The sequence below is a fragment of the Filicampus tigris genome, chromosome 12 (genome assembly GCF_054856515.1).
Source record: "Filicampus tigris isolate MCC_2025a chromosome 12, RoL_Ftig_1.0, whole genome shotgun sequence".
Classification (NCBI taxonomy): domain Eukaryota; kingdom Metazoa; phylum Chordata; class Actinopteri; order Syngnathiformes; family Syngnathidae; genus Filicampus; species Filicampus tigris.
Genome location: NC_141228.1, coordinates 23044716 through 23060038, shown reverse-complemented (window position 1 = coordinate 23060038; position 15323 = coordinate 23044716). Strand labels below are relative to the sequence as shown.

General features: G+C 47.2%; 1 protein-coding gene across 2 annotated transcripts; it reads right to left on the bottom strand.

The window, feature by feature from the left end:
- Positions 1 to 1256: 1256 nt before the first annotated feature.
- Positions 1257 to 12507, bottom strand: b3galt2 (UDP-Gal:betaGlcNAc beta 1,3-galactosyltransferase, polypeptide 2). Of its 2 annotated transcripts, none has more exons than XM_086047901.1 (2): positions 11854 to 12507; positions 1257 to 4176 (listed from the first exon to the last, which is right to left on the bottom strand). In XM_086047901.1, exon 2 carries the CDS (start codon positions 3885 to 3887, stop codon positions 2535 to 2537), a length of 1353 nt encoding a protein of 450 aa, XP_085904027.1. In that variant the 5' UTR covers positions 3888 to 4176; positions 11854 to 12507; the 3' UTR covers positions 1257 to 2534. The 2 variants fall into 2 exon arrangements, with proteins under 2 accessions (XP_085904027.1, XP_085904028.1); XM_086047902.1 differs by lacking the exon at positions 11854 to 12507 and adding an exon at positions 11703 to 11847.
- Between the last annotated feature and the right edge of the window lie 2816 nt (positions 12508 to 15323).

Here is a 15323-nt window from a genome sequence, read left to right as displayed (position 1 = left end):
AAGCACTGTTTTTCAGCCGAATAAAGGAGATGGAAGCAATGACCTTAATGTTTCATTCGTTGCTTGTTAGTCAGCCTTGAGATCGCGTTACACATTCTTATTTAAGTTGTATTAATCCTATCCAATGCTACTTTTTTTTTTTTTTTTAACATGTAGAAAAGGGGTGTCCAAAATGTTCCATTTTTTTTTCGTGTGTTCAATTGTTGCCATTCAGTGAAAATGTGAGCATGAAAAGTGAATGGTGGCCTGCCTTTATTTGCGCCCTGTAACTGGCTGCTGACCAATCCATGGCGATGTCTGACTTTACTTTGCCTGACATCCGTTGGTGTCGACTCCTTGAGACCAGGAACAGGATAAACGGAGGTTTTTTTCCGGCCGTTCTTGCCGCCATTCACGATTTGGTAGTTAACAGCGGTGATTAATTGCGCCCATTGATATTCTTTGTAAGACATCTGAACTTTATTTCGGGTTCATCAAAGGCCCTTCAAATGGTGGGGTTGGCAGGTGTGTGCCTCGAGTCCCATTTCAACATGACTTTGAATGTGATTGGTTAATTCTGAGCGCAGCCACAGCCGCAGTTTTAGGTTGCGCGCGCAAGTGCAACCGCATTATTTTAAGATTTTTATTATGACTGCCCCTCTCTGTTCATTGTGTTGTCCAGGTAGGTCACATTCCTGGTGGAAAACGTATCCGTTTCATTCCATGATTTATCCTGGTCTGTATTTTTCATACCACAAAAAGCTGGCACAATTCCAACTTGGCCTGTGCCGCAAAGAAAGAGATGGCTGATATTTATATCACTCTATTAAAAGGAAGCGTTTGATGTTACTAATCAAAGACTGATGATGGATAGTATTTATCTCGCTTGGGTTTCTGAACCAGTCAAATGAAGCTAGTGACATTTGATTATAGAATTAACATTAGAAATAGCTGTTGCAGTGTCAGGTTCATCATTTCATGACACAACACCAATGAAGAGGAAAGACTCTCAATTCCTTTGCTGCTGTAGTGCTACATTTGATGTAGGAAGCGTGGGTTCGGTTTCTAGCGATATGAACGTGAATGCTCGTCCGTTTCTGCATGTGACTTCCTGGCATTCGGTCCAGGGTGTAGCCCGCCTTTCACCCCAAATCAGCGGGGCTAAGATCCAGCACCCCGTGACTCAGAACAGGATAAGCAATATTGAATATGGACGGATGTCATCCATTAGCCGGTAGTCAACGTAAGGCTTCCGAAGAAATACGAGCGCAGTCGTCTTTGTGTGCGTTCACGTTTATTTTTTAGATAAAATACAGGATATGGCAGATAAACCTTTTAGACTTTGCGGTATTTGATGAAACTGGAACGTAAACTGACAGAAACACAGAGAGAGGTCAGAGGTCAATGCCAAAGATATCATTCATATTTAGGTAGTATAACTTTCAACAAAAAATACATATACATTTCCCTTTGTCTGTGTAAACACGTTGGTGGTGTCTTTTGAAGCGTTTCATTCCATGTTATCTGTGTGGAATACTCGAGTAACTTTCAGGCCATTTCAACCTCGCCCGAGCGCCATAACACGGATGCGTCTGGCTTTGCACCTTGGAGAAGTACATGTATACAATACTTGACATTTCTCTCCAAATAAAACAACCCCCCCACCCAAACAAAAAAATTGTTTGAAACATTGACTGTACACAATACCAAAAACAATGTGCTTTTCCTACACTGAAAAAAAATGATGGTTGAATTCACTCAATGTTATTTTGTCAAGCGGTTGCACAAAATAAAATCATCTGTATCCGGATACATTTTTAAAGCAGCACTGGGCAATAATGCGACCTTAGTAAAATATTTTCACAAGCCTTTTCATGAAACATTGACTTACAAGTAGTTGAATGGGACTTTTGTCATGCCCTGGGGGCGGCTGTATCGTTTTTTCTGGCACTAAGCAAGTTTGAGGAGGATGGGAGCAACCCTGGCACACAAAAAAAAAAAAAAATACAAAAGTCCTGAATTGCTTTACGGCATACTCACTTCCTCCTTTCGCTAGAAGAACGGAAGTCGATTCGAACGTCTACGCGCAATTATTGGTGTCATGGCGGAAGCCCCGAAACAAACAAGCAAAACCCCAAAAGTATTGTTTGAACAAAATCAGATTCATGACTTCATCGCTATTCATCTTTCACACAGCCAATGGAAAAAGAAATGTCATTCAGTCCAACTTGCGGGCCAGCGAGAGCTCCGAGAGCTTCACGACACTACGTGCTGGCGCGCGTTGGGAAATGTGGTTGACTTTTGTCAAAACGCTACCGCTTTTGTCCACATGGCGCCGGCATAAATCAACAAAAACGGACAAGTGACACAAGTGTCGCTTTAAATGAGATGTGTGGTCCGCTGGACTCAAACGATTTGAGCTCGTGCAACCACTTGACGAAATAAAACAAAGTAAATGACGCACAGCATTTTTTTCCCCCCAGTGTATTTTGTGACTTGTGCTGAGGTCAAAAAGGTCCTCCGTGGGCTGTTGGAACGCACGCACACGCGAGAGCTCAGGGAGGCCGCTCGCCGTGGAACCGTCGCTGCCTGTACCTGCCGTTCTTTTCCTTGGCCGTGTTGATGCAGGCATTGTGCTTGTTACTCTGCAAGTGGTTCCAGTACTTGATCAGTTCATTTGGGTGGAACTGATGCGACGTGATGAGGTGGCTGTACTTACAACTGGAATAAGACACCCTCCAGTGGTTGAAGAGGAATTCATTGGGGGGCGGCGTGGGCTCGATGCGCAGCTTCGCAAGGCATATCCCCACGTAGACATCCTCCAGGTGAAGCCTGCGTATGCCGAGAGAGGCCTGGTAGATGAGTTCCGCCATGTCCCCTGAGAACACATACCCTGTGCCGGAGCAGAAGGTGGGGTAACGCTCGCTGGGGTACAGCTCGGGCGGCATGTACCACTTGCTGTCCTTATTTCGGTTGGGCGCGTAGCCTCTCATCAGGTAGCCCGTGAAGTAGCGCCGCTTGGGGGGCAGCTCGGGCTTAAGCAGCTTCTGAATGAGATACTCCGTATTGACAAACATGTCGCTGTCCGTCTTCATCACGTAGGAGGCGCGCGAGCAGTAGGTAGCCACCCAGTTCATGGCCATTAACGTTTTGATGGTCAGGTTGTAATACGTGTCCTGATAGTCTTGCTGGATGATGTCTTGGTAAAGGCGGCTCTCCTCCTCAATGCTGCTCTGAAGGAAGGCGTCGGAGCGCTTGCCCGTGCCCAGCAGGAAGAGACGAACGAAGCCCAGGCCGGCCGCCGCGCTCCGGTTGCCCCACGTCTGGCGGATGGCGTTGCGGGCGTCGGCCTGGCCCGGCTCGGCGGCCACCAGCAGGACCAGGAAGGGTGTGCTGTCTCTGCACTTGAAAGGCTGGTTCAGGATGTAGCGGTAGGGCTGAGCGCTGAGCTTCCCGCCCACATCCATCTCCTTCTGTAAACTGTTGTTGGCGCTCATGGAGTCTCCGAGTCCCATGGCGGCGGCGGCGGCGGCGGCGGCAGCCGCTCGCGCGGCCCCGCCTCCGCCCGCCGCCGCCGCCGCCGCCTCCCCGGCCGGCCCTTCCACCGGCTGGGAGCTAAGATTGAGCTGAGGCCTGGGTGCGACCAAGCCCGCCTCCCGCCAAAGGCCCCGAAGCGAGCTGCTCTGGTTGCCTTCCCCCCTGGGACTGCGGAAGCCCCTGAACGTGTAGGCCAGCGGGTTTTCCCGCGGCCCGGTGCGGCCGGGCAGCCAGTCCTGGCGACTGAAAAAGGAGAAGAGGGTGAGGAGCAGCGCCAGCGAGAGGAGGCCCGCCACATGGGTCCGAAAGAGCGAGCGCTTGGCCGTCCACGTCATCTTGATGGGACAGCAATGTCGCCGTCGCCACTGCATGGCGCAGGTTGGGATGGCAGGCGGCGGCGGCGGCGGCTCGAGAATGGGCGGCGGCGGCGGCGGCGGTCACATCCAGTCGCCTCAAACATGTGGCTGCCAAAACGGAGAAGTCGTTTGTGCTGGCAGATGGCGTACAATGTGCGGCCGGAGTCTTTGGAAGTTCCCGCGGTGAAGGTCAAAGGCAAGGCAGAGGTTCTTCTGGAGATTTCTCTTTGGATCTGCAGATTAGCAAGTCGTGTCCTATACGTCTTGCTTCACTCACGATATGACAAGGGTCACTTCCTCTAATCTGAAAAGACAACAACAAAAAATATCAGCGCCGCATCAAGTTGCATGTTAAGAGTCTAATTCCGCCTGTGGAGAGGATTTCTTTCACTTCATTGCGTTTACAACTTGCTTTGACACTCCTATGGCAATTCCGATTCTAATTTGATTCAGTTAAAAGGCCAAATTGTGTAGCCTAATATTGTTAACGGCTCTCCGGGATAATTTCATCCAACATTTTAAGAGAGAGACCAGGCATCAAAATGGCAGCGCTGTAAGGGCTTTGATTGGACTAGGGCGGAGAACACAACGACACTCATGGAATGTGGCTTAGCCAGAAGAGAGAAGAGGACAATTGGAAAATACTGTGAAGTCGATTTGAGAAGGGAGAATCGCTGCGCATGAAAATGCGCAGTTTGCAGGGCTGGAAAAAAGGCACAGACAGATTTCTGCGTAGTGGCGGCGAGACGGAAAGGCACACACGCCGTGTTTTTAGACAGAATCCGAGAAAAAAGCCAAATACGCACATTTATCCATTGATAAAATTACACCGACAATTGGCCGTGAAAATGTCAGGCTAAAAAAAACCCCCCCAATCTCAACGGGCTTAATGGATGCGATGCGTTTGCTGCACATGATGACACGCTGATCCGGGCGTGTCATTAAAGCTTAATGCCTTGGGTCTAAGTATAAATTGCAGGTTTGCTCAACATGACGCAGACTAATGCTACACTGAGGCGCTTGGGCCGGCGGATGTCATCAGCCCCCCGTCGAGCCTACGGAGGAAATGCGGCTGTCACAAGCACTTTTCAGGGGCCGGCAGGCAATGGCGCTGCGGCGATTGCAATCTTTTCCCGCCAGTCACCTTAAGCTTATCAACATCACCTACCTGTCCCAATGAGACCACCCGGGCTGCGAGCACGAGCAGGAATATATAACCACCGTTCGCACTCGCACATGGATGCACCAATACTGACGAGAGACAGTGAAGATTCTACTTTTTTGTCACAAGACACGCGTAATGGTAATCATAGTGTCACATGGACAAAGCTATCGATTCTGCTCATGACAAATTTCAAGAAATAACGTCAGGCTGCCATGTCAGCAAGTCAAAAGCTTCTGTCATCCGGACGGAGGAGACAAAACTAGAGCTTGTTGGCATGGCAGACGGCTTCCAAGTTCGGATCGAAATCCCAAAGCCAAACACGCAGTCTGGAGAGAAGGCACCCTGCGAACCGGAGCAGCTTGTCAATGAGTGTTTGAAAAAGGTGTCCAAGTCTCACCGCGACAGAGAACGATTCCACTGATCAACTCACAAGCTCGTGTATCAAAATACTCAAGTCGCAATCTCCGTTTAAACTCATTCAACCCCAAAGACGGACTGATGTCTTTTCACAGTCCAGACATTCAACGCCAGGAACTGTTTTAGATTTTTTTCAAACGTTAGGGTCAAAGAGGGTGTGAAAATGGCTGGTCCTGATTAAGAGATGGAAACAAATGCTCAAAAGATACATTACGCTAAGATAATGTTGGGTTTGGATTGAAACTGTCAAATAGTTACTCAAAGATATTCATGATTGTCGCTTGCCCTGGGAAACATTACAGCATATTGATTATAATGACAACTCTTTCGACGATTGTGCATTTACATATTGCTGAAGAGGGGAAGCAAAATGGTTGGAAGTCAATTCCAGGGCGTTCTGATGCGTTTCTGTTTAGGCGCCAATGCAGTGGCTGAGCATCCAAAAACATTTCAATAGTATTTAATAGGTCAAGCGTAAGTCACAAATGAAACTGCAAAACTCAAAAGAGGAACAACAAAAGAAGAAGAAGAAGTAGACGTCAGAAAAAGTATGAACCTAAAAGTCTAACCAAAACATACATATCCCAAAAAAATAAAATAAATAAATAACAGAATGGACATCAAGTGCCACAAAAAGCATGAGGATTAAATTACAAAGTATAAACAAGTACAAACAGAGAGGGACTAATCAAGAAGGCAGTAAACCAAGGCTTCTTACAAAGAGAGCAAACAAACAAACAAAAAGAAAAAAACCTCAGTATGAGGAACAAGTAGACTAGACCGAAACCAAACGGGAATAACCAGAATGCACCCAGCGGACAAAGGTGCAGCCAGCAACATGGCTGCTGTGCCAGGAAGTCTTAAGACAAGTATGGCAGTTGATTACAATTGCACACAGGTGCGCACGCCTCGGCTAAACTTGCCCGTCCGCCACCTTGGAGCAACCAAGAGCAGCGCAGGGACAAACAGAAACAAAACACCGCTCAGACTGAACATGGCACAAGGAGCAGACACCTTAAACGGGAAGTCAACCCAAAGATTTTTTTCAAGAAAAATAGGTCCAAGACCAGCAGGTCCACTAGTTGAAAGACGGCATTCTGATGAACATTGCGTTTGTGGAATAGGAGTTAAGCAGCAAAATCCACCCGTTTTTAGCCATCTCGGGGGGGGGGGGGGCGCCATTTTGTCACTCTGTCAACTGAAAATGACATCACAGTTGCGCAGGGCTCAGGTAACGACCGATCGCGGCTCAGCTTCAGGAAACGGGTGAGCCGTGATTGGCCGTTACCTGAGCAACTCTGATGTCATTTTCAGTCAGTAGAAGTGACAAAATGGTCGCCCCCCCGAGATGGCTAAAAACGGGTGGATTTTGTTGCTTAACTCATATTACTCAGAATGCCTTGTTTCAACTAGTGGGCCTGCATAAAACAGATTCTTCTCCTAATTCTAATAATGATTATTATTCTAAAAAAAAGTTTGTGTGGACTTTAATACGCATTGTGTCCCCGCCTACCGTTCCATCAGTTGAAGTGTCAAGCAAACCGGCTGTGGCTGCCCGTCAGCCTACTGAACGTCATCAGATGGGTGACGATCTTTATTTATTTATTTTTTCGGGTTGGCATCGCCACACTCTCATGTACTCGCAGTCATGTAACAGCGTCCAAATCAAGTAGAAATGAACACGATATCAGTTCCAAGTAGGGATGGCCAAATGAAGCCTCATGAAGCAATGAAGCTTTGCAGCCAATTGGTTTGCACATGTAGCAAAGCTTCATGGTGCTTCATTTACTCTATGGCGCCATCAAGTGGTCTAGAAGCCCAAGAGGTCAACAGTGGTAGGAATTCAATGGCTGTTTGCTTAAGACAAAGATACGAATGTGCTTGTGTTAGTAATTTAGTATGTGAAACAAAATACAACAAGCGCTAAGGATAATTTGTTGTTCATTTTTATTTCGAAATAATAGCTTTCCCACTGTGGCTGGCTTTAAACGGTTTCTTTTTTGGGACAATATTTCACCGGCTTTAGAAAATATTCTTTCACAAGGCACAGATGATTCAAAGTGCGCGCCACACAAAACTGTGTGTCGCATATGAAGCTCCCTCACACAGGCACCCATATTTGGTTACAGCTAACTTTGTCAGTGATGCTCCAGTCGGACACGAGTTCAGTTTTTGCTCGAGCACGATTTTCAGTCTCGGGGGAAATGTTCCACCCCCAAAACAATACTGTGCAATGATGTTTGTTCATCAATAAAATGGCAGGTCACCGCTAGATATGAGTTGTTGTGTTCACGGATGTCCACATATCTGCTGTAAGGCTAACTGCAGAACACCATTTCTTTGGCTTTGTCTTTGGCCAGCTTACACCTGTCGTCCACCATAGCTTTCAAAGCCTAAAAAGGGACAAAAATAATAAAACTCTTGGAATCGCCACTATGGGGAAACGAGAGGAAATACTTCATGTGTTCACACGCATAGCTTCCTTGTGGGAAGAACATAGGCAGGGTTCAAAGCTGTAACCAACTTTCGGAACCCTTCGCCCTCCACAATAGTGAAGGGCTGACGGTCCTCAATGACCATGCTGACCAAGGCCTCATCTCCATCTTTGCTCTCTTGCAATCACAAATCAAATTACCGGTACAGGTTATGTTAGTAACGCAGTATTTAAAGTGTATCTTAACATTGTCTATACGCCGTGTCATTTTGCTTACCTAAGCCTGGCCCGGTTTCATGGCTCTCCTCGCTCTCATGCAAGGCTCTAGAGTGCCTCAACATAGACGAGGTGTTACTGTTGTATACAAGTTCCCTTGCACACAACAGACACTTCACCTGTGAAATAACAAAAGTTGGACACGAGAACAAACGAAAAGCTGCATTGTCACAATTATACTAATGTCGTTTTTCTCCCTTACCTTATTGGAAGCAATCAAATCAAAATGTTCCCATACAGGGGAGGATCGCCTTTGCACTGTTGCGCGCAAGTGTAACAAGTACAGGAGCCCGAAATCCACAAAATGTGAGATAACAGGCGGTCGCCATTGCGTTTTGCAACCAATTTATACCGTAGTCTGTACTGTGTTTGCAATGCGCGCCAAACGTCGGACCACTCCCGAAGCGTCCACGCGACACAGCCGGCCGGCGAGGCTTCGCACGCCACCGTTCCCGGGTTTTGCCGAAATGACGCGCGCCTCGATACAAGCTTGGTGGAAACGCCCCTCCCATTACTCGACACAAGCTTCGGAGCCTCGGCCCGTTTCGTCCCATCACTCGTTCCGAGATCGGGACAAACGCTTAAAGGACGCCAGATGCCGATGGTCTTCAGCTGCTTTCCTCCCTCAAGCGCTAATGCGACGCACATCGATTCAGGAGCTGCTAGCGGCCACAGCTCGGCCCCGCCCACTCTGACGGCCCGCTGAAGCCAACCTTCAAGGCACTCTCTAGTAACGACCCTTTCACCAGCAATGTTGCCTTGTTGTAGATATTATGCAACTATTTCCAAGCATGCTACGAAGTGCGTGGCTGGCTGGCTTCACCATCGCTACGCTAGTAACGCTACAATAAAATGAAGGATGACACTCCTCAATGTCAATATGAGTTTTTAATGACAAAGATGAGGAAGCCCTGCATCAAAACAAATCAATAGTAAGGATGTGAAAAACAGGTGGTTGACTGGTTAGCACGTCCGCCTCACAGTTCAGAGGTCGTGGCTTCGATCCCGCTTCCGGCCTACCTGCGTGGAGTTTGCATGTTCTCCCCGTGCCTGCCTGCGTGGCTTTTCTCCGGGTACTCCGGTTTCCTCCCACATTCCAAAAAACAGGCACGGTAACTTGATTGGACTCTCTAAATTGCCCCTAGGTGTGATTGTGAGTGCGGAATGTTTGTCTGTGTGTGCCCTGCGATTGGCTGGCAACCAATTCGGGGCGTCCCCCGCCTACTGCCCGAAGACAGCTGGCACTGGCTCCAGCACACCCGCGACCCTTGTGAGGAGAAGCGCTATCGATAATGGATGGATGGATGGATGTGCAAAAACAATATAAATCTTCCAACTTGACAACTGCAACAGATTAACAGTAAACCTCCTGCATTCAGCAGTAGTAGTGGTCTAGCTATCATCTAACTAACAGCAGGGTAACATACTCGTCACAAAACGGAATTAAAATAATACACAGATGTTGTGGGCATAAAGATGACACAGCAATAATATAGGAGCGCACTAGTAGATGATGTTCACGAGCGTTATCAAGGCTTCTGCAAAGCTTGCTGATGAGCTGATCACTTGAAGCAGCTGTGTTGGAAGAGGCAGACATCGAAAACGGGCTGGATGGGGGCTCTCGAGGACCGGACTTGGGCACCCCTGCTCTTGACATACTTTAGCCTCTGTAATCATGGGGAGTAAACGAGCGAGAGCCTCCTCAATAAATTGGACAAGGTGACGGCTCTGCAATTGTTGGCCTCGCGTCAGATGAAGACGCTCGCCCAGTGTGGAGACAATTGATGCAGGATTTTGGACCGGTGCCGCTGGCAGCGTTTCCAAATCAATACTTTGAAAAGCAAAAAGCTGGGGGTGGACTTCCAAAGGTGTAGTCGCACCCGACCAGTGTGCTGACATCCAGATGATAACATCCTACACCGTAAGCGCCTTTAGTTATCGCACTTTTTTGTTTATTTTTTACTGAAGGGGAATTTGGGAAAAAGTTCAATTTTTTTACATTTTCTTAATTTTTCAAGGTACAAAACGACAAGAAATCCTGAAGTACAAGATACTGCCAAATGGACCACCAATAGCTTAGTTATATATTGTGCAACGTAACATGTCAGGTTTGTGTGGTTTCGTGAAAAAGACGAGACAAAACAAATCCACACTACACTTAGCGCCAATTGAAGTGGATTTGAACTCTAAAGGGTAAAAATAATTTCCTCCTTGTTTATTCGACTTTTTTTTTTTTAAGTGGGGGGGCACGACCCCCTCCCCCACTTTAAGTTACATGAGTTGCTTGGAGCTGTAAAAATGAAAAAAAAAAAAAAAAAAAAAACCCAAAACAACAACTTTGTGTAATGGTTTACTCGTCCAACCGTGAACACTAACCCCCGCTTACACAGGACCAACGCATGAAAAACACTACAAGGCCTTAAAAACCAAACAAACAAATGAAAAAGTGCCACTCGCTGCAAGTGCGTGTGCCTTCTTGTGATGTTTGTACCCTTGAAAGGTCGTAAGTTGACACCATCGGAAACCAGGAGGCCCGCCACGTAAACGACTTTGATGCTGACGTCAGGCCAAAATCCAACCGACTTGCGTTCTCACACATTTTCAGACATCACGAATAATTACAGTGGTGTCATTTAACTCTTGATGGGTGGATAAGCATTCCAAAAGCCCACTTTTGTATAGCGAATCAATTGAAGTCCGTTTTGAATTCATTTCTATGGTCTAGCTCAGCTGTTGGCAGCAATTCCCATGACTGATTCGTTGCCAAATACCTCAGAGAGCGCGTCGGAAAATCCCTGGCCTTTCCTCTTGGCAGGGCCAAGCCTGTTTTTTTTTTTTTTTTTTCCTGAACTTGATCATTTGCAAATTAATACAGAATACATTTGGTGATGGAACTGCCAGGAACGAGCTTGCCACTCCACACGAATTCAAACAATTCTGCAATCTATCCAGGGGACTGCACAAGTGCCGCTGATGCCTGGGCTAAGCACTGGCGGAGCTAAAAGGGGCAGAAGGGGGCACCGGCCCCCCTAAAATATGATTGGAAATGAACTTTGGTAATGAATGTTTATCTGTGTTTTTTGTAAAAAAAAAAGTAATAATAAAAGGGCCAGTCAAAGTTGCCCACCTCTGGTCTACAGTATTTACTCTCACAGTGTGTCACCAGGTTGAAAAGTTTGAATATTAAACGAACCATCTGCATTGGTATATTTTTGTCTGACATTTTTGTGGCAGCATGTGGGGATTTGATAACATTGAGTGACTGTCAGTGATGCCAGTCCGGACGCAACAATAAGCCCCTGAAAATTAAAAGATGGCGAAGCGGTGGTGTGGGTCAGGACAAGATGAGCGGTTCGTCAAGAAAAACAAAATAAATGAAAGCTTAATATATTTTATTCATATTCTTTTTGTTTACATTGTGGCTACTGGAAAAAAATGTTTTGTCAATGTTTTCGCCCTGGCCACCCCACGGACCCGCCTGAGATAAAAGTCTAGGTCCGCCACTGGGGCTAAAGGACACGCCAACCACTACACTCACCTGGTCGAACACCTGCCCGAGGTACTTTTGGGGAAGCGGTAAATGCCTGCTGTGAGGATGCACGTAAAACGGGCGAGCGGCTCGAGCAGGGCAGGCGGGGATGAAGTGGGTGGGGACGGCTAAATAAATGATGAGGATGTGGAGGACTCACGAGATGTGCAGTGCAGCGTGCCTCCTCTTCCTCATGATGATGATGCCGCCCGCTTGTGTCAAGGCTGCAACCGGCTGGCCGTGAATGACAAGCCGGCTGCGTTTAGTCCACATCACAGGACTGCAAAGGCGTTCGTTGCGTTGCTCAGCTAAGCGCAACGGCGCACGACGTCGTCACTGTCGCTCTCGCTCGCGGCCATCCCCACAGAGTGTTCAAGCCTGCGGCTTTTTTCAAGCTCCCCCCTTGCTGCAACTCCTCCTCTCCTCCCCCTCCAGCGATCCTTCACCGCCGTTGTCCGCTTTTATCCGAGTTGCTCTTTCCAAGGCGTCGTCTCATTTGGAAATGTACAAGAGAGACGCAGCGCATCGGAGGCTGAGCAGCGAGAAGATTCTCGCCTGGCTGCTGCACGCAGATGGAGCGATGGAGGAAAACTGTGCAATTTGCCTCGAACAATGGAATCCAGCGAGTGTGCGTATCTGCGGAAAAGCCCAAATGTTGTCCCCGCAGCCTGTGCCGCTTGTTTGTTTGGTCGCTCGTCTGCCTCGGAGCGAGCACGGTGGTGTTTTCTCGCAGGCGATGTCCCGGCCGACCAGGCTGGATGTCAGACGCCGCCACACTGACAGAACTCTTGCACGTCACTGCATTTTTAGCCCAGCATCTCACGTGACCTAGTTAGACGTTCGTGATGTGTTCAATGACAGTAGGAACAAAACTAAGAAGCCGCTCGCTCTCTCTCTCTCTCTCTCTCTCTCTCTCTCTCTCTCTCGATCTCTCTTTTTTTTTTTTTTTTTACACGCCCCGACCATGTCTCCAAATGTTGACGACCTTCAAGTCGCGACTGGCAAGTGACTGTAGCTGTAGAATCGCACCAATTTCTACTTGCATTGTCATTTTACATTGAACATTCTTTTTCATATGTTTTGATAGCAGGTTTAAATGGGATTCGTTCCCCCAAATCCTCCCACCATCGCTCTTAACCCCAATATGTGTGATTTTGGATGTTTTTCCACAAATCCACTCATATTTACGAGAATTATTAGCTCAGTTTTTGCACGTTTTATTCACCAAATATACTCCTAAGTAGGATGAATAAAATGGCACGCTCCTTCATATTACTTATTCTGGAGTCATCTATCCACATAGTGGAAGTTCATCATCATGATTATCATTTTTATTAGAAGCAGTTTTTATTTGTCAACAAACTTCCAATTTTTCCACGCGCAGTGAGTGCATCACACATCCTTCCCCTTTCTCTCGTGCCCGTTTCCTCCCAAGCCAGTCACTGGCCTCCCCTCTCAGTGGATTGAAAAAGGGGATTTAACTGTGTGCAAGCACGGTGGCCACTGGTTGTCTGCTAACAGTCGGATTACCCGCCCGCCACTGTGCTCTTTGTTCCGCGCTGCTGAGACAACCGGACAATTACAAACGCATGAATAAACAATGTATGATGATGCGTCAATGAGCATGCAAGCTGGTCACTTCCCAAAATGATGGAACCATACCTGGCAAATGTTCACATGTAACCGTTGACATACTTTGGTTCTATTTACATCCGTAAGCTAAGTGGTCAGAGGCTGCTTGGGCCTTTTTGCGGCACGGGGAATATTGCAAGGTATCATAGGCGTGCACATGACTAAATAATTCATATCTTTGACAGGTCCACTTTGGAGGCCATTAGCTGGGCTATGTGGCCAATCAGCGCGCATTTGTCAGAAGAAGGGAATGTCAGGCCTGTGATTGATTTCCCGTGGCCGGCAGGTTGGAGGCAGCCTGCCCCGACATTCATATCAGGTGGCATCGATTACAAAGGTGACTTCCTCATCTTGTCACACCTGGTCTCCCATCAATTGACATAACCGCCGGTGCTCGGGCGATCTCTTTCCACTTCTGCGATATTTCCGATGAGCCTGGTGGTAAAGCAGCAACATAAATGACGCAATAAAATTATTCTTGTTATTATTATCGTTATTTCCAGTCCACATGGTGCGCATTGTTTGTTGGCTGTGCTGTGATTACTGCTGAGACTTTCCGTTCTTCTGTGTCCTGCTTTCTTGTCAGCGTTTGTATTTTTTCTTCTTTGTTTATTTTATGCTTCACGATTGCTACCGATGTGCATTTTGCCTTCTAAATTGACGCCAATCAAATGCAATTTAATGTACGCTTTTCATCATCAGTTTAAGGATAGAATTGATCGATTGGGCCCTGATGAGAAAGCAAAAGAGCAAAAGTGGTAGAAGCCTCCAAAGGCACGAAAGTAACGTCAGCAAGCGAGCAACTGAGACTTTGACCGTATCTTGACCTTTACAGCCCGGGAAACCAGATGAGGCTTCTTCTACCTGCAGCGCCAGAAAAGCGGCGGCTGCTCGTCCCGTCTTTGCCGCAAACGCATCCGCAGCGTGTGACGAGCGCAGCCTGTGCTCCTTGCGTTGTTATGGCAACTAACTTGTGAACGAGACAATTGACGTCACGCGTGTGCCGTTTTCACTCGCTTACAAGGTCCTTCGCGCCCACCCTCTCGCGTCGCGGCTACGGAAAAGAAACTCCTCTTCCTCCTTCCTTCCGCCTTCAAAACATTTCAACAACACCGAGGACACGAGTGATTGAGAAAGCGACTTGTTCATTTGAGTCACAGTCGCCGCAGCATGTCAGGCACTTGCGACTACTTTTTATCTCTCTGAACACTTTTGTTAACTCAACGAAACAACGCTCGGGTTGCTGCTTTGTTGTTATTTTGTATCGCGAGCCGGGTAATACTAAAAGTCACTTGCTGAGCTTTCAGCCGTAGTTTCATGATGCATCTTGCAAGTTGTTGCCGTAGTCACACGTGAAGCTGCGGCCTTTTCCAAAAACGATATGTTCCTATTATGGAGAGTGAAATTTGATTTGACTTTCCCAGCAAGTGAGTGCAAGCAAGCCAAGCTGGCTTCTTCTGGTAAATGTGACCAGCCGGCACGCTAGCGAGTGCGCACAATGAGGGGATTTCCTGATTTCTTTTCTTTCTTTCAGTGTTGCTCCAGGCCAGAGTAAAAACATCTAACGCGCTTATATGACTTGCGACTTTGTTTGTGTCGAGTGTCAAGCACAAAAGCTTTTGTTTTATTTTAGCTGATTCACAAGCCTGCATCTAATCGTGGATGATGATAATGATGATGATACACTGACAATTTTTTATTGCCTTGCTTAAACGAAACGTAGAATGAAACTAACAGAGGTGGACATTTTGACTAAAGTTTGCCGGTCCGCCATTCGTCATGTGTCAGCGGCCTGAGCACCCGCCCGTCATCCGTCAATCATTTTTTCAAGGCGAACCAAAGTGGAATCGTCTGTCAGTCGTATTTTAACCGCGCTTCTGTCAGTAAACGTCAAAGGTCCGCCAGTCCGTCAATCATCAATCCGGAAAAAAAAAAAAAAGGCCAACAGACGAAAAATCCATCTGTCCATTATCTGAACCGATGGATTAAAATAAACAG

Excerpts from the sequence above, each read along its gene's own strand:
- b3galt2 (XM_086047901.1), bottom strand. The coding sequence starts at position 3,887 with ATGCAGTGGCGACGGCGACATTGCTGTCCCATCAAGATGACGTGGACG.